The sequence below is a fragment of the Rhea pennata genome, chromosome 3 (genome assembly GCF_028389875.1).
Source record: "Rhea pennata isolate bPtePen1 chromosome 3, bPtePen1.pri, whole genome shotgun sequence".
Taxonomy (NCBI): Eukaryota; Metazoa; Chordata; class Aves; order Rheiformes; family Rheidae; genus Rhea; species Rhea pennata.
Window position 1 is genome coordinate 113,821,281 of NC_084665.1, and position 15,375 is coordinate 113,836,655.

General features: G+C 36.9%; 1 protein-coding gene across 1 annotated transcript in view; it reads right to left on the reverse strand.

Annotated features, from left to right (window-relative positions):
• The window catches only part of NOL10 (nucleolar protein 10), a 57,490-nt gene that overhangs the window by 39,607 nt on the left and 2,508 nt on the right, over positions 1-15,375 (reverse strand). Inside the window, exons 4-12 of the mRNA XM_062571159.1 lie at positions 14,791-14,868; positions 12,995-13,032; positions 7,326-7,462; positions 6,502-6,567; positions 4,981-5,041; positions 4,397-4,482; positions 3,967-4,045; positions 2,751-2,900; positions 409-475 (exon numbers count right to left, since the gene is read on the reverse strand). Of these exons, the coding sequence (XP_062427143.1) occupies positions 409-475; positions 2,751-2,900; positions 3,967-4,045; positions 4,397-4,482; positions 4,981-5,041; positions 6,502-6,567; positions 7,326-7,462; positions 12,995-13,032; positions 14,791-14,868 (762 nt within the window). The remainder of the gene's footprint in view (positions 1-408; positions 476-2,750; positions 2,901-3,966; positions 4,046-4,396; positions 4,483-4,980; positions 5,042-6,501; positions 6,568-7,325; positions 7,463-12,994; positions 13,033-14,790; positions 14,869-15,375) is intronic.

Here is a 15,375-nt window from a genome sequence, read left to right on the forward strand (position 1 = left end):
AAGTGCTAGATCTAAAACCAAGAGAGATAAAATATTTGTAAATACTTGCAGAAGTTTTTAACCTTGTTATAAAGATGTTTTTACTAGCTCTAGAAAGAGAACTCTGATTCATTTGAGACTAAGACTAAAAAAAGACTAAAATTCTTATGGAAGATTTAAGACACTTGAAGAGGCAAAAGCAGCTGATCATTCAGTTGACAGCACAGTAACTTTCACCTACAAAGAGGCATCAATTCAACACAAATGCAGAGGATATAGTGACACTAACTGACAAGCAACCGTTTTTTTTCCTAGATCTGACATAAGGATGAAAGTAGACCTAATCTTTATCACCTAAATAAGAAAAAGATCACAGCTTTGGGTAGCATTAACTTTTTCTTTTGAACTTGCTTAATAGATCTAATGTACCTGAATTTGGATAAAGACAGACATCATTGATATCATATTCTGGCTCCATTGAAGTAAATATCTTCCCCTGAAATTGTAGGAAGAAAATATTTTATAAAGAATTCAAACATTATAATTAAATGCAGTAAAACTAAATGTAAAAGATAGCCATTATAGAAGCTAAAAAATATGAAATATACATGGATGAACATAAGGAATTCACAAATTCAATATTATATTTTGTCACTGATCAGATCTCTTAAAAAGAGGTGCAGCCTGCTGGTTACTGAAGACACAGTAATGTACAGTGAGATTGTACTGTCTCTGCCCCAACTTCTGCACTGAAAATACAAATGTCAGATCTGCTGTTTTATTTTATAGAAGCAAAGTAAGGTCCTTAAGTCACTAGCACACTGCCAGTGTAAGTTTTATTTTGTCCAAGTCTAAATGTGGTAGTTTTAATTTTTTTTTTTCATTTTTAGTAAGTATATCAGCTAAATGGTAAGTTGGCAGTGGAATTTGATTCTGGAGTTTGATTCCTCCACTCTGCTCACGTCTACATAAAAGTGAGGCTCATCACACCACTTCACACTACCTGCAGTTTACAAATTCAGTATTGTATAAGTCTGAATAAAAGCACTCACTTGTATTTAACTTAAAATGATTAGAATTGAAGTTGCAATAGCATTTAAGGAAAAGGTAAAAAGCAGGAAACAGCAGTCTCAAAAAATAAAAGTTGGAACAGAGTCTGAAAAACCCAGACAAAATACAGGTGCTCTTATATGCCAACATATAAGACAGTCAGTAAAAGAAGAGTCTCTAAGAACTGGGCCACAGATTCTGAAGCATGAGTGTACATGTCTACACAGTTCTAAATGAAGGACAGGAATAGAGCAAATTTTGATCCTATTCCTCTTTTTTCTTTCCCTGCAGCAATCCCACCTACCTTTCTGGGCCCTTCCTTTCCCTCCCAGTTATATGCTGTTACCCCACCCACCTCTGGTCTCTCCCCGATGATTAATAGGAGTCCTCCCCCACCCCGATCTTAGCAGACAAAAGCCTCGTGCTCCCCACCCCAAGGCACGTCTCAGCATGGGGCTATTTTGGTATCAAAGCCATATGCTCTCCACCCCACAGTCTGCCTCTGCAGTTGGTTCCCAGCCAGAGATAGTCAAGAACCAACATCTGGGAGAGGTGGAGCCAGCTGGAACATACTCTAGGAAAGAGTCCAAAGCTATCTTTGCCTTCCAGCAGCAAAGACCCCTCCCTTTTCCCACTGCAGAGGCCACCTGACAAACCTTACAGTTTTTAATTCTCAGTGAAAGAAATATATATACCTAAGGAAAATGGAGAGAGGCCATTGCAGATGTTATAAATAACCAATAATTTATTTGCCCTTTCAGACAATGAAAAGTAACTGCAGAGAAGTTTACAAAAAGACCGTTTGAGATCACAGAAAAACTAAGAGAGACCACTGAGATTTTATGAAGAAACACAACAACAGAAAAACAACTACTTGAAATACTTAGAAAAAAATTCTTTAAATTACTTTAATTGCTCTTGATATATTTCATTATAAAGCTAAAAAAGTACAGGTACACGATAGAGCATGTTTTTAGAAGGAATACAATGACTAAAGATAAACCCTTAAACCATACCAAATTACAGCAGTATTACTATGGATCTATGGGTTAGCATATTCTGTGCAAGCTGCACTTAGGCAAAGAAAAAAAAAAGTACAATATAATGAAAGCATCATAATTAGAAAGTTCAACTTCTGTTATAGATGCAAAAAGCAAGGATGAGATGTTGCCTACTACAACATAATCTATTAATACAATGTAATAACCACTGTAATTTTGATATAGGTGTAATGTCTGTTTCACTATTAGAATAGCTTTCTGTGGAAAAAAGCAGTACCTGATTTTAATAGTTTATGAACTAACTGATCTACCTTTGAAGTTAGCCCTGCTTTGAGAAGGAAATTGGAGTAGATGACCAATTTTTCTCTGACAAAAAAAAATCAAAAATGGATGTGTTTAAGCAGACTAGGAGAAATGCACAATCTATAGCAATGGCTAAGATACTGCTTTTTATTTTTAAAATCTTCTACTGCAAGAAGCATCTTAACAAAATATTAAGCTAAAACTAAGACAGTATCTTTACACTTGACAGGCTGCTGCATACTTATTCAAATGTTAGTTTGTTTAGTCAGACAGGACAAAATACTGTATAAATTAGCACACAGTAAAAAATCCAAATTCTCACACTGAATTTAAGCTTTATTATTTAATTCTGAAATGCCAGTGAAAAAAGACATACAGAAATACAAGATATAAATTCAACAACATAAAAACACTTACTGTATCTTTGTTCCACATTTTTATGATTCGAGAATCTGCAGAGATAATTAAATCTAACTGATGCTGAAACTGAACTGACTTAATAGGCAGGCCATACTGGTGATCTTTGACTATTAATGGATTGCTAGACCGGAGATCATATAATAAAACCTAGAAAAATAAAATTCAGATTAAACTGCAGATCAAGAGGTACTCACCTAAAACAATTCTCCACTAGTGATTTAAATGAAGTTATGATTTTTTTTTCTTTTTAAATAAAAACACATGACAAGCTTTATATAATGGAAATCATTAAGCAATCTGAAGAATGCCTATTAAACCAGCCCAATTTACAATTTTTTTTAACCAATAACATGCTTCAGTCTAGAAAAATTAAGAGTAAACTTAAGACCTTACCATCTTCCCAAAGTCTTTCTAATTTGCACTGAAAAATGAGCTGTTTTCAAGGCTCTTAGTATCTCCTTAGTGTATCTCAAAAATTGTCTGTGAAACCTGAGGAATACCTTAAATCTTTCACATGCAAAATGTGAATACTAATAATTTTGAGGAAGAAATGTTACTAGTTTTTCTCTAATAAAAAATATATTCTCCAACAAAACTTGCCTCACATGTACAAGACCATCACAGCTACAACTCTTATGTATGCATCTGCTCTTGAACAAGCTACAGTTTTCTAACCTGATGAAAAGACTCAAGTCAGAAAAAAAAAATCCTTGTACTCCACTTTACAAATGGATTCATAAAAATGAATAGAAATGATCCCCTATTTTGCTCAGAGGAAGATAAGAAAGTAAAAACAACAGCTGAAAGAATCACTTCTGCTTCTGTAGTGACAAGCAAGATAAAGAAGAGCACATACGCTGCACTGAGATGGTACTGATAAAGCCATGGAAAGCAGTAAGAAAAGCAGTAAGTTCCTCACCTACTTGACTCCTTAGTTAAAAGAAAACTGCAGAATTTGAAATTATATAGTATGCATGCTGTGATCATTTCAAACTGTCCCTACAGTATTCTGAACCATAAGATCATAGGATCATTTGATCAGATTAATCTGTAAGAATGACTACTACTACTTCTCTATACATTAAATTTATGATCTTATTTTTATTATTTTATATTCACATCACAGTAAGTGTACCCAATATATGACATGCATGAACTGGCAATTGCAAAAATAGGATCTTCTAAGATCTGTTGTACACAAAGTTAAATCTACCTGCCCAGTAGACGTCCCAACAGCCATATTCAAAGCTCCATTAAATTTCAGTGCTGAAATGGATGGTAAACCATCTATTCTGCAAAGCATAATGATTATAATTGGACACTATTTCACTAAAAGCTGAAAATACCTATTTAAAAATGAAAAATAGCTAAAATTAATGCAAATTAATTTACTGGTATCACTAAGAAGCACTTCTTCAAAAAAACTGTATTATTTACAACCTGCCATTGTATATATAGTTGAAAAATAGCCATTTTTATTCAGATCAGTTACAAAGTGATCAAAGGCAGGATGAATCCTTTATTCACACTAGCAATGAGGAGATAATTTGCATGCCATATTAATGCAAAATAGAATTTTTTTTCTAAAGGCAAAACTTGTTAAAAAAGAAAGAACATACTTTATAAAGGCAGTTTTTACTCACTCTGTGTCTGCTGTCACACTGCTTAAAGCACAATCTAACAACCCAACTCGATTTCTAGTTCTAGGGTCCCAACATTCCACTTTACCCTAAACAGTACAGAAAATACATTGTGAGCTTATATAACAAATTTCCAGCATTCTGAAAATGTTTGATTATGAATTATTTCAAATATAAACAATCATATTTCTTAGGTTGATGGTTGTTCTAACGGCACAATTTCTACACATTTCATTTATTTTTTTAAAAGTATGATCTCAATGTAAACTACTAATATTAAAATTCCCAATTTTAATAGGGTGCACATGCCAGTTAATTTCTACAATGTCTGTATTTTAAGGTAAGACAACATTATTTTCTCTTTCATCTGCAAAATCTTAAGCATTTCAGTAACCAATACAGTTCAGAAATTATAACCACATTATTCTCTAAAAATAGCCTTCCTGTTTAATGGTTCTATAATTAATCTCACTTGCTATGTTAAGTACTTAGCTATATGTCATGATTTCTTCTTATCTTTTTGCAAAATAATATAAAAGAGAAACAAATATTACTGCCCTTTTTATAAAAGGGATGCAAACACTTACCTCAGCTGTCCCTGTAGCAAACAAGAAGTGTGTAGGATTTATGTCACAGACATTATTCTCTCTAGAACAGAAAATAAAGAGTATTTTTAATGACCTCAGAATAACCTGACACATGAACAACTAAAAAGGTTTTGGTAACCAGGTACACTTCTGCTTGGCATGGAGAAGCAAAGGAGCACCTAATAGCAGCTTTTCAATACCTAAGAGGAGCATATCAAGAAGCTGTAGCCAAGCACAGAAGGAGAATCACAGAGTACTCAGAACCTGTAACACAGGAGGTTCTGACTGGATGTAAAGATAACATTTTTCACCATGAGGATAATTAAACACTAGAACAAGCTTCCCAGAAGGGCAGTGAAATCTCCATTCCTGGAGTTTAAGACCCAGCTGGGCAACTTCATCTGAATTAGCACTGACCATGCTTTGAGCAGGATACTGGACTGAAGACCTCCTGGGCTTCCTTCCAACCTGAACAATTCTCTGCCTATACCCACCACACTACCATCAAGCCTTGCAACATCTGCCTCCTCCACTATATTCATGAACACCTCAGTTTTGTCAAAAGATCTTCCAGATTCCATATCCTTTGAAGCTTACAGAAATCCCCAGTGTATTCCGAGCAACACTCTTTGTTTCCCTCTCTAAAGTACCCTGCTCTCAACAGCGCACCCCAGAAGCTCCACACATCTCCAGCAGCTCTTCCAGAGCACAAATATTTACTTTTGTAAAGCCTTAACTGCTCCTTACACCCTAGATACCTACCTATTCCAAAGCCTTCTAACCTCTTCCTTTCAAAGCCCTCCACCTCTAATTTTATAACACAACCAATTCCTCTACCTCAAAGCCTTCTATCTCCAAGTCTCATCTCCAGGATTCAGATTTCACACAAGACCCACAACTCTCCTGCTTCAGGCTTATGCCCTTTGTTTTGCTGCTGCTCAGCTTCTCTAGTTGTGCCTCCCCAAACATTGCTACTAAGCTATCTTACCCACTGACTACCTGCTATTGCCCATCTACTGGGCACTTTATCCGTCAAGTCTGTTCTCTTGCCACACAAAAGCAGCTCAGCAGCTGCTCTGGTATAGATTTCAAACACATCAGACATGTTGGTGATATAAAAATCTCTTTTGGTTATTTCAAGAGCTGAAGGACAAGGGCATGTCTGGGAAAGCTCATGCCCTGTTGTAGATCTACATATGATGGTTAAATTGAAGATTAATGTCAAAGGTTTAATGGAACATTCTTAAGATCAAGTTATATAATACTGATTATAAGTCTATATTAAGTAATTTTAAAATATCCACTAAATAGAACTCTATTAAAATATATATTAAAAAAAACAAAGAATGTCAGAACATAAAATAAAATGAGGCTTACACTCAGCATGTGCTTCTTTTTTGAACTCTACCTTACAAAGTACTCGGGCAGTACTCTGATACAATGCTGATAGTGGCCATACTAGTAGTTTGGCTCCACCTGGTGGAAAAAAAAAGACATCCATCATGCATTACAGATACTTACGAAGCATCAGTCTGCAAAGAGTTCAGGAACCTTCCTTGTTCCAGATTTAGCCGGTATACTTCAGAACTGCAAAGAAAAGAAAAAAAAAACCTAAAATTACTCATTTTTCTTCCAAATACTTAAAAATATTGTTATAAGTTAGGGGAAGTCATGAAAACTCTTGTCAAGAGCTTCAATTTACCAAATAAATAATTTTCAGATTTTGCATTCTATCACATAAGATACACCCACCTTCCAATTTTAAGAATACAGAAAAAGAAGTGTATGTTCAAAGACATTTATTACACTGCAATGTCATATCAACTACTCTTTTTCCAGGGAAAAATGTATTAATTCCTTTAAGACTTTTTTTTAATTTGCTTTGATTAACTTACATCTTGAATCACAACTTGATTGAAACCTTAAAGACCCTATTTTTACTATGTCTTCTCACAAACTCAGTAATTCTATACAATTTTACTAATAGACTAAATTTGAACAATAATGAAACACCAACCAGGATAGAAAAAAGTTCTCATTTTCCTTATTTAGAAGTGCATCATTTTTAAAATACAATACAACGAATTGCAATTTTGATGACAAGTTTCCAAAAACATGATGCACCTAGTTTAAGAATTAAAGTCTTAAATGATGCAATAAACTGAATTAATCTAGACTTGCCACATTTTCTACTCTTCACAAACAGTTTCCACTTTGAATTTGGAATTTCTACCATTTTTCCCAATAAAAAAGTAGTCTTTAACTTTTCCAGTACTTTTGTGTTCATTTTATTCATGGAAAACATTCCTAACAAAAGTGAAACAAAATGATCCATTGAGCAATACCTTGCTGCTACAAAATACAGGTCACATGATGGATAATGATAAGAAAAATCTCTACCAAATTTTGGTATTCTTGTTCTGTAGTAGTGGCCATGCTGTGAATGAAACTCCACAAATCTGTCACACTGCAAGAAGACAATCTGAAAACAAAATAGAGAGAATAGAATATACAAAAGGCAACAACAGCATCTCCTCAACTTCTGTTACAACACAAACTCCAGTGATTTTTCAAACCCACACAGGGTTATTGCAATCCATATAAATCATTTCTATTAAAATGACAGAACTGACAAGTACTTTGTCATTCACATTAGCCACAGCAAAGCACTTTATAAATAATACTAAATGAATGTTAACAGAAGTATATGTGATACTCTGAAACTAACTCTACAATCAGAAGCCTGTATTCTGCAGCACCAAAATTAGTATCAGCTTTTCTTTCACACAGTAGATGAAATAATTTATTTCAAATACAACACCACATAGACAACATAGAAGTACTAAGCCTACTGACTATATCCTGATGCAAGGCAGTGTTTCAGTAAATGACATCAATAACCTCGGAATAAACTTTGTTTGTTTGTTTACTGACTGAATAAGGATATTATTGTTTCTTTTTTGAAATTCACATAAATTTCTCAGTCCTAAAAGAATCCACAGTGAGGCACAAACAGGTGGTTAGATATCTACCCTAAAATGGATAAAATGGGTTAGAACCTGCTTAATAGTCCTGATGGCAAGTTAACACGCCACAACAGATTTTTAATTCCCCACTGCTGGACTACTTTGTTAGCAATGCTAATACTGATGAGAATCTTGGGAAAGACTAAGTACCACTGTGGTTTTAAATCTGTCACCTTTATTCATATACTGATACATTCTTCGTTTATGGGACATCAACAAAGTACTAACCTGGATAATTACTTCATAAAAAATTATTACCAAGTCCCCTCTTAGTTATGTCTTTTCTGAAATCACAATGTTTCAACTTTTATTCATAGGTAGGTCCTTCTAAGATCCAAAACGAAGCAGAATATCATCTTTCAGAAGTGCAACTACCGTTTCATACAGAAGTATAGATGCAGCTGCACAGGTGATGTTTAACAATGACATTCCTGAACACACTACTTCACTGTGAGGATTGCTGAATGCTAGGACAGGTTGTCTGGAGAGGTTGTAGAGTCTCTATCTTTGGAGATACTTGAAATGAACTAGCCATGATCCTCGGCAACTCACTCTAACTCGGCTTGAGCAGGGGAGCTCCACCTGCTAATCTCCAGTTGTTGCTTCCAACCATAACTGTTCTGTGGTTCTGTTTTTCACATATAATTCAATCAACTGTCAACTAATACCTCCATGTTTTTATCTCTAAAACAAGCAAAATTCTTTACTTAGTTCTTAAACCAACATTCAGATCAAAACTTTTCTCTATGTACCTAAATCACCACAAAAGAAGAAATTTCTGCAGCTTTGCATAGCACAAAAGCTAAGTAAACTCATGAGAGTAACACAAAATTAAATCATATTTAAATTAAATAACAGTGTCACATTCTGCTGACAAAAATAATAGTAAGCCAACAAAAAACTGTTACTAGGGAGAGAAAAGATTCAGTAAGAATAATGCATTTCTCAGAATCACAGAATGATTGAGGTTGGAAGGGGCCTCCAGAGATCATCTAGTCCAACCCCCTCTGCTCAAGCAGGCTCACCAAGAGCACATTGCACAGGATTGTGTCCAGACAGCTTTTGATTGCCTCCAGAGGAGGAGGCTCCACAGTCTCCCTAGGCAACCTGTTCTAGTGCTCTGTCACTCTCACAGTAAAGAAGTTTTTCCTCATGTTTAGACGGAAGTTCCTGTGGTTCAGTTTGTACCTGTTGCCCCCTGTTCTCTTACATGACATCACTGAAAAGAGTCCGGCCCCGTCCTCTTGACACCCTCCCTTCAGATACTTATACACACTGATAAGATTTCCTCTCCGTCTCTTCCCCAGGCTAAACAGGCCCAGCTCTTGCAGCTTTTCCTCATAAGAAAGATGCTCCTCATCATTTTCATAGCCCTATACTAGACTCTCTCCAGTATCTCCATGTCTCTCTAGTACTAACTAGGAAGCCCAAAACTAGACACAGGACTCCAGATGTGGCCTCACCAGGACTAAGTAGAGGGGCAGGATCACCTCCCTCAGCCTGCTGGCAACAGTCTTCCTAATGCACCCCAGGAGACCATTGGCCTTCCTGGTCACCAGGGCACATTGCTGGCTCAGGGTCAACTTGTCATCCACCAGCACTCCCAGGTCCTTCTCTGCAGAGCTGCTTTCCAGCCTGGTGTTATTCCTTGCTAGATACTCTGCACTTGCCCTTACTGAACCTCATTAGGTTTCTCTCCGTCCAGCTCTCCAGCCTGTCAAGGTCTCTCTGAAGGGCAGCACAGCCCTCAGGTGTATAAGCCACTCCTCCCAGTTTGGTATGGTCAGCAAACTTGCTGAGGAGACACTCTGCCCCTTCATCCAGCTCACTGACGAATAAGTGGAGTAAGACTGGACCCAGTAATGATCCCTGGGGGACATCACTACCTACAGGCCTAAGTTCTGCCTTTCAGCCAGTTCTCAATCCACCTCACTTCCTGAGATTGTCTGTAAGAATGTTATGGGAGACAGCATCAAGTCTTCTTGCGGAAGTCAAAGTAGACAACATCCACTGCTCTCCCCTCATCTACCCAGCCAGTCATTCCATCATAGAAGGCTATCAGATTGCTTAAGCAGGATTTCCCCTTGGTGAATCCATGCTGGCTACTCCAGATCACCTTCTTTTCCTCCATATGCTTAGACACGAGAACCAGAATGAGCTGTTCCATCACCATGTGTTCCAGGGATGGAGATGAAACTGACTGGCCTGTAGTTGCCTGGGTCCTTCTTCTTGCCCTTTTTAAAGGCTGGAGTGACACTGGCTTTCTTCCTCAGGCACCTCTCCAGTTCTCCACGACCTTTCAAAGATGATGGAGAGTGGCTTGGGAATAACATCTGCCAGCTCCTTCAGCACTCACGGGTGCATCCCATCAGGGCCCATGAACTTGTGGGTGTCAAGTCTGCCTAAACAACCTCTAACCTGACCCTTCTCAACTAAGAGAAAGTCCTCCTGGAGATAAGAGAGAGAATCTGGAAAAAAAAAGGTCTGGGATTGCTGATTGCTGGCCTCAGCAGTAAAGGCTGAAACAAAGGCAGCACTCAGTAACTCTGTCTAAAACCAGGAAAAGTACAGCAGTGTAACTGGGACTGTGGATGCCAAATCGAATATAAGCCAGCAGTGTGTTCCCAGTGTGAAGAGACAAACCAGCCTCAAGAGGCTACATTAGCAGCATCCTGGCAGCAGATGGGGTAAAGGCTATTTTCTGTGCTATACTCAGTACTTATGAGGCAATGCATCTAGTTTTGGGCATCCCCCTTCAAGAGGGATCCTGAGAGGATGAAGAGGGCTACCAAAACAGACAAGACATAGAACACTTGACTACCACAAAAGGTTGAGGGATCTGCAAAGTCAGAGTCAAGCAAAGAGGATCCCATGGCATTACCTAACAGCAGCCTATATAACTAAAGTATAGTTATAAAGATGACAGACTAAAAATCTTCTCAGCTACAAAATACTAAAGCAATAGTGAAAAACTGAGGTTTGGAGGATCAGTTTGAACATCAATTAAAAAAAATCTTTATGAAGTGGTAGCATAGCATTTCAACAATTTATCCAGAGACTTCACTATTAGCAACAGTCCTGCTTCAAGCATTAAATGACTTCCCTTTCCAATCAATATTTCTATGATTCTACACATTTCAAGTGTAATTTCTCAAACATTACTGTCCTCTTTTAATCATGTTTAAGATATAAATCAAATAACTATCTGAAAACAGTTTTCTTTCTAACGATTTGGTACACTTCTGGAAAATAAAATTGAAGAGAAGGTTGTAAACTGGGACTCCAGTCTGGAATACAGTACCAATTTTAGTTCAATATATACATAAGACTTGCTAGTAACTAGTCAAAAACAGATCTGTGAATGTACCAAACAGCTATATGAGTGAGAAATGTCTTTAAAATGGGAAACATTCTCCCACAGACAGACAGATTGGAGACAATTGTATTACATCATTAGTGCTCTCTTCTACTTGAATTCACACACATGCTTAGAAAACTCACAGTGGAAATTTTGAAAAGGCTAGAGCTAGAAAGCTATCTGAGAACCTATCTGACAAAACAGAAATACTTGTTGAAACAAACCCGCAGGAGAAATACTAAGGTTTCATCTCAGAAAAATATTTCCGTAAACAACTAACAAAGAATCGCTTGTCCCAATGAAATCAGCAAAACTACCTGCATGACTAAATTTCATATTTAATTGGCACATAATCATAGAATCAGTAAGGTTGGAAGGAACCTCTGGAGATCATTTAGTCCAACCTCCCCACTCAGCAGAGTCACCTACAGCATAGTAGACAGGGTTGCGTCCAGGTGGGCCTTGAAGATCTCCAGAGAAGGAGACTCCACAACCTCTCTGGGTGACCTGTGCCAGTGCTACGCCACTCTCACAGGGAAGAAATTCCCCCTCACGTTTAGGCAAAACTTCCTGTGCTTCAGTTTTTGCCCATTGCCTCTTGTCCTGTCACATGGGACAACTGAAAAGAGTTTGCCCCCATCGCCTTGACACCCTCCCTTCAGGTACTTGTACACAGTGATAAGATCCGCCCTCAGTCTGCTCTTCCCCAGGCTGAAGAGGCCCAGCTCTTGCAGTTGTTCCTTGCAGGGCAGGTGCTCCAGCCCTCTGATCATCTTCGTAGCCCTACACTGGACTCTCTCCAGTAGCTCCATGTCTCTCTTGTCCTGGGGAGCCCAGAACTGGACACATACCCTGATGAATCAGTAAAGGAAATTTATAGAAAGATTTTTTTTATGTCAACTATTGTAGCTGGAGAAAACAGATGAACTTTCAAGTATATAAATTCTTCTTGTGGAATCAGAAGGCAAGTTTAACTCAGTTGGTTAGAGTGTGATGCTGCTAATGCCAAGGTTGTGGGTTCAATCCCTGTATGGGGTATGCTGAGGGCTGGACTAGATGATCTCCAGAGGTCCTTTCCAACCTTACCATTCTATGAAATTAACTATACAAGAGGTATCTGCATCAGACCTGAAGAAAGGCTCATAGGCATATGAACTCTACTGTTTTCTCCAGTTACAGCAGTTCATAAAACAGAAGATTCTCCTTTCTACTATTTTTGCCTCATTCATATGCTTAGATCACTGTTACTACAACAACACTGCCAGATCAGGCTATTTACTTCGTTGTAGCTATGCCACATTTCAAAAATGGTGCATCTGGGCTACCACTACAAATTATTATGATTATATATTGCCCTAAAAAGAATTATTAATTCTGCTTTTCACATTATTTTATTCAGAGAATAGACTGTTATTTGATTTTTTTTTATTACTACAGTCAAAAGACTTTAAAGGTAATAAAGCAAATTATAGTACAAAGAAGCAAAAAAAATTTTTTTTGAAAGTATAAAAGTTTACCCTTTTTTTGTTCCCAAAGTCGTGATTGACTGCCTTAACTATATATGAAATTGCATTCTAATATACACATTAAACACATTTTCTCATTTATACATCGAAAATATTAAACATACCTTTGAGTAATCATCTGATAAAATCTCAAATGTAACCACTAGAGGAGAGAGCAAGAAGGTTTTAAGTCAGCTAAGTAAGCAAACTTATTTGTAAACATTGGCATAAATCCTGAAAACCCATTTATGTGAGCCGTAGTCACATAAGTATTCCCCACAGGTGTCAATGCATGGTGTAAGCATTGTGATAAAATCTTTAATTATGTAACTTCATTTGCAAGACAGTAAGTACTTTTCTAAATCTTTACAAACATATGAAGCACCTTGTAATCTTTTTATCATTCTTGTACATTTGACACTTTCCTCAACATAATGCTCAACCGCATATTTATTGGCTCAAGAAAGGTCTAAACCAATGGTTTTCAGCATGTGTGTGTGGTCCATGAATCTTTGACGATGCAAAAAAGATGATTAAAAAAGAAAAAGAGTTCAGATATGCTACACAGAAATCTGCAGACATGGACTTTCTAAGGTGTCAGCACTTCCACAGAAAAAAAATTTAAGGATCAAATAAACACAAATTTGACTGAAACGTATTGAATTTCAGCTAGCTTTAGATAAGCTGGGTCAAGAACATCAGGTAGTAGCTGCTTCAACTAAGCTGGCTGCATATAAATGAGCTAGCTTAAGTTACTTGAAGCAACTCTGCTAATTTTAAAGTAAACATAACTTCAGTCTAGTGAGATGACAGTTTCAAAAATATTTAACTTTAAGCTCAAATAGATCAGCAATCATTCACTATTGCAATGACTTCTACTCTTAAAAATAAATCAGGTCTCACTCCTGCCTCCTCTTCTCCCCAGCCACTCATAACCCTTACTCCTACACCTCCTCTCCTCTTACTCACTTGCAGCACTGTCCCCTTACTACATGATTGCTTGTAGTCCTACAGCATAGTGTAAGAAAACACCACTATGCTTTGCTCTCCTTCTCCTGATCTAATCCAGTGTTTCTTAATTTTCATTTTTAATCCAGTTTCGCACACACCACAGCTAGACCAGTTTCATTTTTCTGCAATGACTTACAGCTTCTGCCACTGTACTCATCACTCATTATTTTGTTCACATCTGTATCCCAGTCTACAGCCCTTAGTCTTCATATTTTAACTAAAAACAAAACAAAATCTTCCTCAAATCCATGCTTCCTAAAACTCAGAGCCACAGCAGCTCTGATCTCCTCCCCTAGTTTAAGTTCCAACAGATTCTCCTTTGCTCATTGTTCAGATGGCTCCTTGCTGTCCTCACTACAGTTTTTCTCCAACCAAAATACTAGCAAACAAGATGTAATTCAGGTCTTACTCATGCTACCATCTAGCACTTGCTTTCTTAAGAAAAACCTCTTGCTTCTGTAACTCACCTAGTGAGCATGGGCTCCAGTTGGAAAACAATGAGAATTCATTGAAGTAATGATAGTGCAACCACCTCACTGCATTCCTCTACATTAGGAGTTCACAGAAGGAAGAGAAACAGAGAACTTGGTGCTACCTAGCCATCACACACACACATAACATTCCTCAGAGTTGTGGTCTTTGATCACATTCACTTTCCAAGCTCCATGCTTACTGGCTCAAAATGAATGCTACATTCTTCACTTGGCTTCAAGGGAAGAACTTTTATTAAAAAAAAAAAAAAGGATAAAACAAGAAGGAATAAAAATCAGGTTACATATTACTCTAGATTCCTGTATCATTCCCCACCTCCCAACACCTTCTCACTTCTCAACATACAGAAGGAAACATGCATTTGAGTCGAACCTGAATAACATATGAAAGGTAGTAAGCAGTCATATCTTGTACTAACCTTCAGAATCTAAACACCTTTCAAATTTCTGGGATAACTGATAGGTATCAAAACAGCGAATCCTTGGCTTATAAGTTCCTGAAAAAAACATTTGATTTTTAATAAGAAATTTAAAAAGATAACATCAATGCATGTCTTACATACATAGACTTTACTACATTTTAACTACAAGAATTCTGACCTTAGAAAACAACAAAATGATCAAAATGCCTGTGACTGGGAAAATTGGCCTCTCTAACTAATCTTAAAGAATCTCTTCGCTTTGATGCCTGGAAGTCCTCTACCTACACATAGGTTCTTTTGATTACTGGACATACTATTTAAAATGTAATAGTATCTTCCAGTAAGTCTTCTTATGCTAATAAATTCTACTTAAAGTATTGAAGTTTGTAGTCTGCTTCAGTAGTTACAAAATGTAGTATTATCTAACGACCTTTAAAGCAATACTCAAACAAGTGTTCTGAAGTTACACAGAAATATAAATATTGTATACATTTTATATATAAAGATTATACATGTATAGAATATTAAAATAGGAGTTAGTTTGTTTTTAGAATACAGGTATTCCTTTTAGGAAACAGTTAA